Here is a 13,627-nt window from a genome sequence, read left to right as displayed (position 1 = left end):
GTAATCCTTTCTAAGAATATATACTTATCTAATACTCTAAAACAGACAAAAATTAATTCAGGTTTGGGTCATATTTAATAGCGAGGCATCACTGAAAGTTTTTGCACAACATCTGCAGCCTAAATTTGTTGTCCCTTATAATTGTGCAGATAGGTGTAAGTAGAAATTAAAACCAGACCATAGCACCAATGCCTACCATCTGCCAAGTAATGTCGTTCAAAACACATATAGGAAAAACTTATTATCACAATTTATCAAGAGAAAAACATTTCAGTAGTGGTACTGCAAGATAAATGGAGATACAGGAACACATTTCAATGTTATTTTTTTAAAACTTTAGTTTTCGTGTCATCAGTACTCAATTTTCTTTTCAGTGCCTTGACTTTTCTTAACTGTAAGTTTTTCAATTCTTGCTTTTGCATGTGAACCCTGCCATGCTTAGCTCCAAACACATCCGTAGTAACATTTTTCACTTTCTTTGGCTTGGCAGCCTTTGGTTTTCTGCATGCCTTTTTGAACAGATCGTCAGATGCCAAATGTGTGCGTCGAACCAGCAAGTCCATATTTGGTCCCATTTCATCCAGTTCGATACGAGGGGTTCGAGAGCCAGATTTTTTCAAGGCAACTTTATAGCTTCGAACAAAAACTTTTCCTTCAAAGGCTGTAAACTGAATTAGATGTTCTAAACCCGAAAGCCGCACATTGTCTACTACTGGCCCACGAAAAAAGTCAGTGAAAACTGACTTTACTCTTCTCAGTTCATCATCAGTTTCAAAGTCCGAACCACTAAATATTAGACATGGTTTTGTTCCAAGTGAACATTTACTTCCATTAACACTCCGCAATGATTGATAATTTTCTATTCCAAGTTCAATCATATCCAAAACTTGATTGTCGTATGTACGACCAATAACGATATTATGAGGTCTTTTCTTTGAATGAGATCCAAACAGAAACAAGGACGCATCGTTCATCTTCGTCAGGAACTCCATAGTTGTATAATCTTCGAAAGGTCTAGCCACATTACGCTTTCTAAAAAGAATCGCATTCGGCTTCTTCAATAAATACAATTCTTTTAACGCCGTTGTAACAGTTTCGCTTGTATTGCCGCCGCGAATAAATAATGTTCTTTTATCATTCTCATGTATTTTTGGTTCGCGTTTTTTCAGAACTCGTTTGTGACGTTGGCTTTTGGCTTTGACTATCTCCTTTTCCATCTTATGTAACTTTAAATCCTGATTAATCTTTAGTTGCAGATTCACTTTTACTGCACACACATGTACATAGGCTACACAACAAGCAAAACTAGTATAGCCTTCGTTGCCTGTTCATCTTCCAACACGTGAATCACAAAGACCATAGAAATCCCAAAGAGGTTACTTTGCGCATCACTAAATTAGCTAACACGAGATTTCTACGATCTTTTTGGTTTTGAGCATAGCCACCATAAGTGCGCTGTTTTTACATTCTCAGGCGCCGTATATGCTTGTAAAAAGGACTAATTCCTTTGTTTACTTTATAATTAAGTGAAATTGCTAAAAATGCAATTACTCGACAAATCCTGCATGGGGCTTCCTGAAATTTTGTATGTCACTATAGTATGCTTTAGGCTATCTGCTATCATTTCATGAAATCCTAATAAAATCATATATCTCTAACACTTGCAATAGAATTTTAAAGTCAAGACTGCAATTTTGGGCCAAAAAAGTCAAATTTCATCTACAATTTAGGCTAACTTAAACATACGACTTGCAAGTTTTTAGTGCGACATTTGCTAGCTTAATCCCCATACTGAAAAACAACACCATCTAACAAACCTTTTTTAACCATTAGGTAAGACGTCCGACAAAATCATGGATATCGCATAATTTCAGCATATACGGCTCCTTTTAGGAAGGTTGGTAGGGAAAATATTTCAACATTTTCATAAGTTTTGTGTAAAAAAGTAGTACAATATAAAACCTAAAGCAAAGTAGGCCTACAGTTTGAAGCATCAAGGAACACGTTGTCAAGGCAAGCAACTACTGTCGAAAACCAGGCGAATTTCATTGTATACAGACACTGAACAAACCATGCAAACACTTTTACGTTTGTGTTTTCACGAACTTACGGACTGTAGAGAGCTTAATGGAATTTATTTATAAAGTGTCATTTGCAATGGGTCATGAGACTCATGACATAAGCAAACAATGGAAAAAATGTAACTTACAATACAAACCTATTTGTGCGTGTTTCCACAACTAAATATTTTTGGCAATAGTACCTCCAAACAAAAAGCATTATGTAAAACAAAAAGTCACAGTAAAATTGCAAAGGAACTTGTTCATTATGAAAACTCACAGTCGAAATATTTTGAATAGAATTAATTTTAATACTTTCAACGAGATGACATTTCAAAGCACCGTTGTCGTTTCAACAGAGAGGAAAAAAGTGGTTGCACATTTCCACTAATTAAACGAGGACAAAAACTTTTTAGGTAAAATGGTTACGAAGTTCAACTCACAGGTATCAAACTTGGCACTATTTTATATTCGAAGGCGTGAAAACCACAGTGAAACAAAGGAATATAAAAGCAAAGCAAGCTAGAGAACGAAAAGCAGCGCAAATCCAACCGTTTTCCGACGTCACTGTAAAGCAGGCAATGAAAGAATTAGTGAAATGTGATTTAACGCTAAAACTACAGTTATTTTCAATTTTTTCCACCATCTCCTCTAGCTTAAAATTAAACATGTAACGTGGGGAAAACATAAGAGATTATCTTAGTGCTCGCATTAAATCGTTTTTAAAGTTATCATCTCACAAATGAAGCGCATTCACCTCGCTGGCAAACACCATACTCTCAACGAACGCTGTTCCTACATAAATAAACGTGAATACAGCTCAATAACTAAGGAAAGCAACGTCTATATCCAGCATTTAAACTTGAAAAAGGCAGCAAGGTCTGGGTCTTCAACGTCTTTCTTGTGAACACCAGCGTATATATTCTTGAGCATATCAGTCTTAAATTTCGAGTCCAATATCCCCATGTACTTTTCAAGGACACCTACTCAATAAAATAATTTGAGAATATCAGTGTACTAGGATGCGTATAAATGCGATTTCTTTGATTTCTATGTACGTGAAGTGTAAATAACCTACAGTGCAGGTCCAAAGAATTTTCCTAAATTGATAAACATAAAGTAACATAATAAAGTTCGTAATATTTACCTATACCCATAACCCTTCCATATTTAATCATATGTTCGACCAGTCGTGGATCATCCAGTTTTTCGTGTTTCATCAGGATACTGACAATCTCACCACTAAGATATGCGTCATCAAATGATTCCTCATCACCGCTACTAGGGAATCTGCAAGTAAGCGCGTTTACTTATTAAGCTGGCATTGTATTGTACAAGGTTACTGTAATTTGACACTGGATAGGATCCGTGTAACAACCTTCTACACTTTCACCTGCAGTAGATATCCACCGCTGCGAGGGGATCTGTTTTAACTAACAGCTCAGCCAGTTCAATGTAGGAATCATGAACCTAAAAATAACCGCGTTCATCTGTTAATAAAAGTAGTAGTAATATATGTGCTCAGGTTATGAATAACATGTTTTAATTGAAAGTATTAACTCCTTTTTCTTCTGCAAAATTACCTCAGGAGCCATTTTGATGACTTCTTCGTATTTTTCACGCACTTCATTAATCCTGTCGTCAGTTCTGGAATAAGCTCTAGCAAGTGCAAGACGTGTCTGATACGATGCACGGTTGATCGGCGCATTCTTATCAACAGAAGCTGCAGAGGCTGCGGTTGCGGTTGCAGGGGTAGACTGTATTAAAAGAAATGAAAAAAATACTTTCTACAAGTTTCCACATGACCCGACTGATTGCATATTCTGGTAGATTTACCTCTGCAGCTCGTTTTTTTTGTTCATTTGATTTTTCACATTTGACATCTGATGAAGATGCAGTGGAAGCAGCAAATCCTCCACGAGTTGCTCCTCTTGCAGGAGCACCGCGGCCTCGAGCAGGAGGGGCAGTCTTTGCTGCTCCTCGCCCTCTAGAACCTGCTGCGGTCCCTCTAGTGGGAGGGACTCCTCTCGCTGGAGCTCGTCCCCGAGCAAGAGCTGCTCCTCTACCTCTGGCAGCTGGTTGACTCTTTGGAGGTTGAGCAGCTTCCTGAGTTGCTTTCTCAGCAGCGACCTTGTTCTGCCACCATTTTTGACCTGAACAAATTTCATAATCTTTTTAACTTGGATGTGGAATAATATTATGCGCATTTACAGAACGACTAGAAAGTTGCAAATACTTCAACATTCCTTAATTCAGGGCTTCTCAAACCTTTTAGGTCTGCGACCCCATTTAAAAAAAAATTATATGCGACCCCTTGAGAGGTTACATGTTATGATGTTAAAACAATAAACGTCCAATTACAAATCTCAAGTGGTAATTTTGTCTCTGGCAAAATCATACAAGTGCACACAATCCACCGAAGTACAGTAACTGCAGTCTGCAGTAATAAAAGAATCTCGTAATGGAAACAGTAATGCGAATAAAAAATAATCAAAAAACAATTCAATTTATAAAATTTAAATTTGTTTTGGGGTCACGAACCACGATTTGAGAAGCCCTGCCTTAAATCACCTTTAATTTGTGATGGTGGCTCTCCAGATGCAGGTTTTCCCTCCATTTCAAGACTTGCTTCTAGGCTTAATCTCGCTTCAACGAGAGGTTTGTCGTTCTTGGCATCCAGACCATTGTTATCGTAAATCATAAGTTGCGAGAGACCAAGCAAGAACAGAGATTCACTGCTGCATGGGTTGGTACTGACTAATTTTTGCGAGACCTGAAAGTAATGACAGGTGATTGATAACAAACGTTTTCATTCATTATCTGGTGCAGTGGCATAATAATGCCAAAGTCAGTGACCCCATGCAAAATTTAAAATACAGACTCTAAAAAAATTATGACAATGTTGATGACACTATCCCATTTATATACTATCTGAGTAAGTTACACAGTGAATACTTTTCCTCTTATTGAATCTGTATATAATAAAAAATACTATTTAAAGAATGAGAAAATTGACAAGGGCAACATAATGAATTGGGTGATGATATGGTTCATTAAGTTACCTTCTCTTGCAAAGCTAACAAAGGTTTGTTACGCGGTATTGTTGTTGAACGAATCATGGCAGACAGATATAAGCACCTTTGAGAGATCCACTTTGTATCATTTGGCCTTTCTTCAATCAGTATTTCCAATAATGCATATTGACAATTTAGCAATATCATTTCAAGCTGAAAAATGAAATAGCACACAAATGTGATTAGGTTCAATTAGGTTATTTTAGAATAGGTAGTTTATTTCAAATTAAAAAAAATTGAATCCAATTCCGAAATAGAAGTTGGAAAATCAAGCCTCAGCTTTTCCGTCACTTTTGCAAAGTTAATAACGATTTACTTAAGATGGCGGTTGTGACACTGACATAACGTGGTTTACTTCATGATCACTAACGCATGTAGTTCTTACTTTTGTGATGTGAAATCAAAATCGATAACAGCACTATGAGAACGAATGAAAGCATTAATTTTGAAAGAAAATCGGTTATTAAGATTTGAAAAATTGAGTTCCAATCATTTGAGGATAAGTTATTAAGAGTTTGTTATTCTAAGATACGCGGTCTGTAATTTACGAGCTGCATTTAGATGACATGGGTCATGGTTCATACTATATCCAATATCCAGACAATACTATGTGCAAACTATTACAAATCACATCCCACCTGCTGAAAGACGAAACCTTTATGGAAAAGAGAACACAGAACCATCGAGACATGAAGACAAATACTGAAAAATTAATGTGCACAATTAGAGGAGTAAAGGGTTTTATAAAAGCGGAAACTATCACCACAAATTACATCTTGATATGAAAACAAAGTATACCAGTGATAGATTTCTTTAGCAGATCTCATTCCTTCCTGTGGAGATTTTTTAAGATTCTTGGCGAGCTCGACAAAAGCATGGATAAGTTGTACATTTGCCGGTCTCATTATGTCTTCAGCATGTACATCAGATGATGATGACAATATAATCTCTGTAACATAGTAACTTGTATGCTAAAGAAAAAGGCAAATTAAAAAACAACTGACGACAGATGTGTGATTAAACAAAGATAACAAAAAAGTTGTTTCAATTGCTGTTTCAGCTGATGTATCCATAAAACTAAAAGCTTTTCCAGACTTGCATATGAAACCATATAATGCAGATTCCAAAAACCTTCTGTCTCCGCTTCGTTTTGTCTTCTCATCAAAAAGTGATCAAGGCCATCATGTAAGTAGCCGAGTGCTTCTGCTCTTCTATCCCCAGCACCGCCTTTGCGTTGACAAAGTGCAAAACCCAAAAAGAGCCTGCAACCACACAAATTAAGCACAAAAATAAATTGGCATACTATTAAAAGTAAACAACCAAAACTACAGCTAAGTTGAGTGCATCTATCATATCCAAAACACAAGCTTGTCAATAAGGAACATTACGTAACGACAGGAAGTTAAATCCCAAAATTTTATAACTTTAGCACCTTGATTCAACATTACCGGGCTTTAAACCAACGGCTTGCTGTAGCCTTTTTACAGCTTCATCATATTCTTCACGTTGAAGCATCATGCGACCGACATGGAGATTGCAGATGTAATTATTCTGATCAATAGCCAATGCGTCCATGTATTTCAAGTAAGCCTGAGATAAGGGATCACTTTCATCCATTTGCTGCAAGCCAGACAGGTCATTCTGCAAAAAAACAAAACATAAAATAAGTATTGACAATTAATACAACGTATATCTTATCGCTGACCTGGGAAAATATTATTCCAAATAATAATAATTAATAGTAATAAATTTGCATGTAACACCGTTAATAGAAAGGAAACTTTCAGTGTAAAATAAACAGAGCAGAAAGCAATAACTTGAATTCTTACCTTAACTGCTTGCTTTGACCTCCATACATAGAGGCTTTGAACATGGTCTGCTCTGCCCGACTGTCCACTCTCAAGTAAGCTTTTGTACTCTTCATCAATCGCTTTTAGTTGGAGAGCAATTGGAGCGTTTGGAGCAACTCCTCGAAGACGACAGATAGCCTGGCACTCCTCTAATTTAGAGCTTTCCTTTGCGGCAACATCAGTTCCAGCTCCAACTTCCGCTGACTCTTCCTGAATAAAAAGAAATTCCGTGAAAATGATGCTATTACATTTGCCATGTCGTATAAAATTTGATTTCGAAAACCGTTAGAAATTTACAAACCACCTTATCAGAGAAACCAAAGATTTCTGACAAATGATGTTTCTCTTCCAAAGCATAAGCGAGCTTCAAGTGATGCGAAGCAACTTTGCTCTTGTCTTTAATTGCGGCAGCAAGTGCAATGCAAGCTTTCTGCACGTCATCAAAGGGGGATTCACCATCAACATATCTCACAGTTTGACCTATAAAAGCATTTGGTCACTGATCAATTGTTAATCTGTTGCTAATAGCTGCTGTCAATTTGTCACCAATGTTTTTATTTCCAAGTTATTTTTTTCATGACCAAGTCTGGTCAAGTCCAAGAATAATTTGAGATTTTCAACCGATGTGACAAGAAAACGTTATGTTTGTACAGTAAGAATGGAATCTTTTTGAATTGCTTTTAAAATAATTTCACCCGGTTTCTTTGGCAATTTTTTCTTGCAGGAAGCAAGATTCTCCTCAGCAGATATCACCAATGAATCAGCACTGTTTCCACTTGCCATATGTTGTAAGCGCTTTTCCCAGTTGCGGACCTAACCACACACGAGCATAACAAAACTTCAATACTGTACAACCAGCTAAACGATACAACCAGAAAACTACATGATCGGTAGTTATTAATACAGAAACACTTTGAAATGTAAAAATAACAACAAAATTAGAAGTTACCAACCTGTACTGTATGGTTAAAATCTGGTGCTTTGGCAGATGAGCTTTCGAATTCTGCTTTGTACCAGGCGCTGTCAGTAACTTGTTTGGAATCGACTTCTGCAGGAGGTTTTTTGTCACAAGACTTTATATGATTTGCCATCTTGCTGAAGATAACCTCATCCTTTACACCTTAAAAGCATAAATAAACTTAAATTACAGGAAATGATGATGACAGTTCTATAAAACTAAGTTCTAATTTAATTAAAAACCAAGACCAACTTTCGTTGTATACTGCTGAGTTTTGTTGTTGTTTCAAGCAACTAGACACATTCACCTTTGTAAGCATAAACTGAATTCGCGACACAACTAGAAATTTCTTTATCCAATTTGCTGTCAATGACTCGCCAGTCTTTATCAAGCAAACTATCGTTGTATGGATTGACTTTCGATCTAAATGAAAATCATAACAGTAACAAAGAAGTGTTTAAAATCTGAGAAAAAACAAAAGTCATAAAAACTCTGACTGACTGGCAATTAAATGAATCTAATTAGCAACTAAATTATTAAAGTAACAATGCTATAATAAAATACCTTCTTGTAAGCATGTCAATACAGGGCTGAGACATGGAGGCCTTAGGGTCGGAACCAGCTATTGATATGGAAATGTACAATGGTGACAAAGACATAGGACATTCATATTTCATTGCCATCGCTAAGTCCTTCAAGGTTACTGGCCATGGTAGTTGTTTGCGAACCACAGTTATAGTGTAATCCTAAAATGTTTATGTTTAACTCCAAACGGCAGTATGCCAAGTGCAAAATAAGCACACAATATTTTTAACACGAATATTGCATGACGTTAATGAGAAACAGCCAAATACCTTTGTATTTGTTCCATCAACAGAGCTGACACGGGTAATAATTTTTGTTTCTCCAAGTTGCAGTGGCATCAAAAAATCAGGTTCGGAACCAGCAACAACAATAACACATTTCTTGTCCGGTGCAACGGGCTTTACGGTGACACTTTCAACACTACAGGGCAATATGCCTTTACAAACATTAAACATACATACATTATAATGATAAGTTATAAATAAAATCATTAATATCACATTTCATGGGAGAAAAACATTGAAATCAGCAAAAACCTCATTTTTAAATAAATACCCAAAACTACAAGTTGTTTTCAAAATTTTTATGTCTTAAAAATGTTGCGTATAGTGAAAGCCTATATATAAGATATTTATATGCACTGTAAATAAAATATCTATAACCCTAAAAATGAAGATATAATAATTTATATATAATAAGATATATAAAATATACAATACAGGAAATCAACAGAATTATCAAAAAGCCCTCACATGTATATTCATCCTGGTCCATAGCGAAAGGTGGATCAAGTTTCCCGCATGAAAGCGAAAGCTGATTCAATGAAGCATCAGAGGCCGATAGGCGTTTTATTCGAATTATATAACTTTTTGTTGTTCCATCTTCAGCCGAAACTTCGATTTTAATTTCAGTGACATCACCCTCTTTTAAAGGAATTGTTTTCTCACCACCTGCGCCCTTAAATTTCGGTAGACATTATCAGGAAGACTGGCTACTATACAGCATTTGCAATGCTATCTACAACCTCCTTTAGCATGATTAACTGAACCAACAATATTGATACATTCACAAATTATAAATATAATCAGCAATTTTACAACAAAAGGCATCACTCACAAACACTTGATATGATGCTCCTGTATCACTGGTTAGGCAATCAACCTTCACTTTTTCAACACTGCTAGGCACTGTAGCTTCATATTCTGTGATGTTTCGATTGAATTTCGGTGACAATTTTGCAGGTGTTGCTGACAATTTTTCGAGATCACAGTCATCCATTTTGCGGTAAATTACCCTATGACATGTTTTTCTACACTACAAATCCCACAAATGACAGCACTTCATGAACGCAAGTGACAAATAGTTTACATATGGTAACAGAAATAAAGCAAATAAAATTGTGACTGTACTGCTTTTACTACATTTGAGTGAGATTGAACAGAAAGAAACCACATAAATAATTGACACTACTTACAGGTTTCAACACAAATAATCTTTTCTGTTTTTAAGTATCTTTTTATCAGTGCAATTTAAAATGACAACATATGTACAAATCAAAATAATTAGAGCATGAAGCTAACGACTAACATAAAATAATGCATTAATATCATACAATTTGATCTTGCAAATATCAAACAGGAAATCTAACCAAACCAATTGCTCATAAAATAGAGAAGAATAAAGAAAGAAAAATTAACTTTAAGGCTGCCATTTATCGGGAACCCTTGTCAGTTTTATATTTTGCACAATACAATCAGAATGCTTAATATTTCAATGTAAATTAAGAGGTTCAGTTACAAATAGAAGCCATTTGGGATAACAAAAATAAAACTATAAAAAAGGTACATGAGATGTTTAAACAAACAATAGTGAGTACGTCATTCAGATTGCGAGGCCAAAAACACTGACAATGCAATACATGCTTTTGTTTTCCCATCTTAATGTGCAGCTTCCATCTGTAGAGTTATCCCAGTAGCAAGAGCTGGCTGTATGTAAACCCGCTCCATTTTTCTGCATAATCACGGCCGTAACAATATATTTGAAGGGACGACCAAGCTTTGTTAACTGATTCAGGCACTGTTCTACCACATTAGAAGTCCACTGGTTGACTTTATTGTGCTGATAGGCGTTTCCACCAATGGTATTTTCGATGGATTCCTTTATCACAGTACTCACGTCATCCACTACGAATGTAGTTTCTTCTCCTGCCTGAAAATCGTCCATTGCAAATTTAATTGGCTTTAGGTTGGTAGATAACGACCAAGTATTGAAAAGCAAACTCTATAGGTTAGCTAAATTGAACCTTACATGAACACAACGTCTCAAAAGAAAATTCTTTTACAAGGGTCAAAGGTTACAAAATCATCGTTGGTTGCTTAGGCGATTGTAATGCTGTGTGGTGGCGCTCTTTGTTAATCTGGTATATTATGTCGAAACCAAAAACTATAGAAGTAATTAGTTTGTAAGTAGTACCTTTATACTTTTTGTTCAGAAAAAAAAATATACAAAAAGACGCTTTTAGTAAAAGTAGATCAGTTTTTTCCTAAAAATCAATGTAAAATTTTTCTCCCCTAATCAAAATATCAAACTCAATGGCATTTACCATCAGTGCTCTTCAACCGGGATGGACGGTGCACCCAGAGTGCACCGCAACAGCTAAAGGGCTGCTTGAGTAAGAACGGGTACACAGCGGCTCACCACCGACTTTTTATTGTGTAATTTACTGTAGGCCTATAGCCGGAATACGAACAATGCTTCGTAGACGCCGAAATATTAACAAATAGGTAGGCAATATCTTGGGAAGCAAAATATAGTAAAATTAAAAGATGGTACCGGTCTATAGGCCTACCATAGTGAATGAGTGAGAGTTTAGTAGCAATTTGCTATTTGAGCATACGTATAAAAAATTGAGTAGGCCATCGCGGGTGCTAGTTTTATTAGCTTAAAATGAATTCGTGCAGTTATGTTACTTTGAATGAATGTTTTTTTTTGTGATGGGCTCAGGCCCACTTTGCTCAGTTCTAGGCCCTAAAGCCGACACTGAGTATCTCGTGTGTGGTGGGCAAATTTATGGCCCGTTACCCACCGTCCATTTTTGCATGCGTACCTTCAAGTTAGGTTTCTGCTACCACAGCAGGATCGAAATTAATTATTCGATCCCGTATAATTAATTTTTCTTTATCGCGATTAAAGTATTCATAATACGGCAGGACATTCCTTTTTCCAACTGCGTAATCGTCTTTCTTTTAACTACAGTAATAAGTGGAGAAATCGAACATTTACAAGCCTAACCCTTCCAAAAAACAAAGGAGGTAGCCGGCATTGTTACACGATTAAGCATACAAACGAAACAAAGCCATGGTGATGTAAGTCTTGATGTCATATCTTGATGTCAAAAAGTTGTGTTTAAAAGGAATGCCATAAGTTATGCTAATTTTTGGGTGAATCTTTGACATTTACCCGAATGTCAAAAACGCTCCGAAAGAACTATTTCCATACTGGTTGAAATACCCTAAACATATACTTGTGTGAATGTGGGTTTTCATGCTTAAGTAAAATAAAATATAAGACTAGGAACTCAATCCAGGAAATTGATCATTTAGTGCGAGCAGCAATTGAAACGGAACTAATTTCTCGCTGTGACTTCTTGGTGAAAAATTTGCAACCGCAGAAAAGTATTGAGTCATGATAAATCTCATTTGTATAATTGTTTCATTAGCCCTATTTAATGAGTTAACCATGCTCATTTTTTTTCTGCGCTAATCCTGCTCACTATTTGTTTTCATTCAACCATGACGATTGCAACCCCACGGATTTAAACAAAAAGTACAGTCCTGTTTTAGTTTAGTTTTTTTTTCTCAATCATCGTAAGTTGTCATTTCGAAGTGCTGGTGCAAGAACATTTATGCAGAGTTGACATTTTCAACATACATTTGAAAAACCGGTGAAAAACAGACGCTATGACGTTATTATTGAGCTATTTCAATCACCAGGGTGTATGGAATCAAAGCATCGTTATTGGATGGTGCACGACAGCAAAAAAAGTTGAAGGACACGAAAGTTTTCTAAAACTACTAACTCACGAATAATTCACACACATGTAGTTTTAAAGCCGCCTCTTTGTTGTTTAAACATAGACCCATAGATGGCTGAACAGGGGGATAGAAGATTGGGCCTAAACTCTCCCCCTTTTTTTTTGAGGGCCTTTAGCCCCTTCAGTTTTAAAAACCAAACGTGTTAAAAATTGGTGAACCTACAGCAAAACTAGAGTGTAGACTGTAGAGTGTTGTGATGCATGACTACCCACTGTGCCCACCTAGTTTGAAAAAGGTTCCGCCATCGCTAAATAGACCTGGTGTCTGGCGATACCTCAAAATCGAATGTCTCCAACCTCAAACAGCTCAAAACTTAAACAAAAGTTTTAAAAAACTTTGCCCAGCAGTCGAATTATTTTAAGTTTAACGTAGTCATTAGCTCACCTAAACTTTTATCAGATAATTTTGAAATGAATGTTTTTGTTGAAAGTTGAATCTATTCGAAAATCATGTATAAATTTTAGCAATTTTATTTGATTATCTTATATTTCTATAGCTGTATGTGTTTGTAAAACTTTTTAGTAGGCTGCTTAAACGAGCTCCCCGGTCGAACCAAGTTTAAGCTTTAAGGTATAACCAGTGGTAGGGTTTAAATATTTTAAAATCCGGTTCTCTCACTAGCAGCATGCCATATTTACCCGGGGCCGATATACACTTAGGCCTATGGCCTATACGTGCGCTTGTTAACAGCCGGTTCGTGGAGGTCATCAAAATTCCAAGAACCGGTTCGCACGAATCGGCTAAATACCACCACTGGGTATGACCATGCTTGTTTTCTAGACTGCTTTAAATCGTGTTGTGTTTTCGCCGCGTTTGCTGAGACCGACGGCTTCTTGTGATATAGTATGCTTGATGAGGTTACATACTAGTTTAAGGCAATAACTTGGAAGAAGTTTTGCACTCTTTATGGTTTGTCTTAACTGTTGAGTTATTTCTTAATGGAAACAATAAATCCCTTGGCTATTAAATAATAGAATTAATCGCAAACATTTTTCAGTGGCCCGTT

The 13,627-nt window shown here is 36.3% G+C and overlaps 2 protein-coding genes across 2 annotated transcripts; both read right to left on the bottom strand.

The window, feature by feature from the left end:
• Positions 1-35: 35 nt before the first annotated feature.
• Positions 36-1,368, bottom strand: LOC143446276 (ribosome production factor 2 homolog). The gene has a single exon (XM_076945849.1). The coding sequence runs from the start codon at positions 1,215-1,217 to the stop codon at positions 321-323; it is 897 nt and encodes a 298-aa protein (XP_076801964.1). The 5' UTR covers positions 1,218-1,368; the 3' UTR covers positions 36-320.
• A 530-nt stretch (positions 1,369-1,898) lies between these two features.
• On the bottom strand, positions 1,899-10,413 carry LOC143446273 (uncharacterized). Its single transcript, XM_076945845.1, has 20 exons — positions 9,644-10,413; positions 9,280-9,484; positions 8,797-8,963; positions 8,507-8,688; positions 8,250-8,365; positions 7,938-8,104; positions 7,680-7,797; positions 7,289-7,464; positions 6,964-7,194; positions 6,567-6,775; positions 6,266-6,396; positions 5,933-6,083; positions 5,773-5,836; positions 5,123-5,287; positions 4,632-4,833; positions 3,897-4,213; positions 3,644-3,817; positions 3,454-3,530; positions 3,208-3,350; positions 1,899-3,043 (listed from the first exon to the last, which is right to left on the bottom strand). Exons 1-20 carry the CDS (start codon positions 9,803-9,805, stop codon positions 2,904-2,906), a joined length of 3,297 nt encoding a protein of 1,098 aa, XP_076801960.1. The 5' UTR covers positions 9,806-10,413; the 3' UTR covers positions 1,899-2,903.
• Positions 10,414-13,627: the final 3,214 nt, after the last annotated feature.

This window comes from Clavelina lepadiformis, chromosome 2 (assembly GCF_947623445.1).
Source record: "Clavelina lepadiformis chromosome 2, kaClaLepa1.1, whole genome shotgun sequence".
Taxonomy (NCBI): Eukaryota; Metazoa; Chordata; class Ascidiacea; order Aplousobranchia; family Clavelinidae; genus Clavelina; species Clavelina lepadiformis.
Note: the sequence above shows the minus strand (reverse complement) of the source record. Positions and strands in the feature narration are given on the sequence as shown.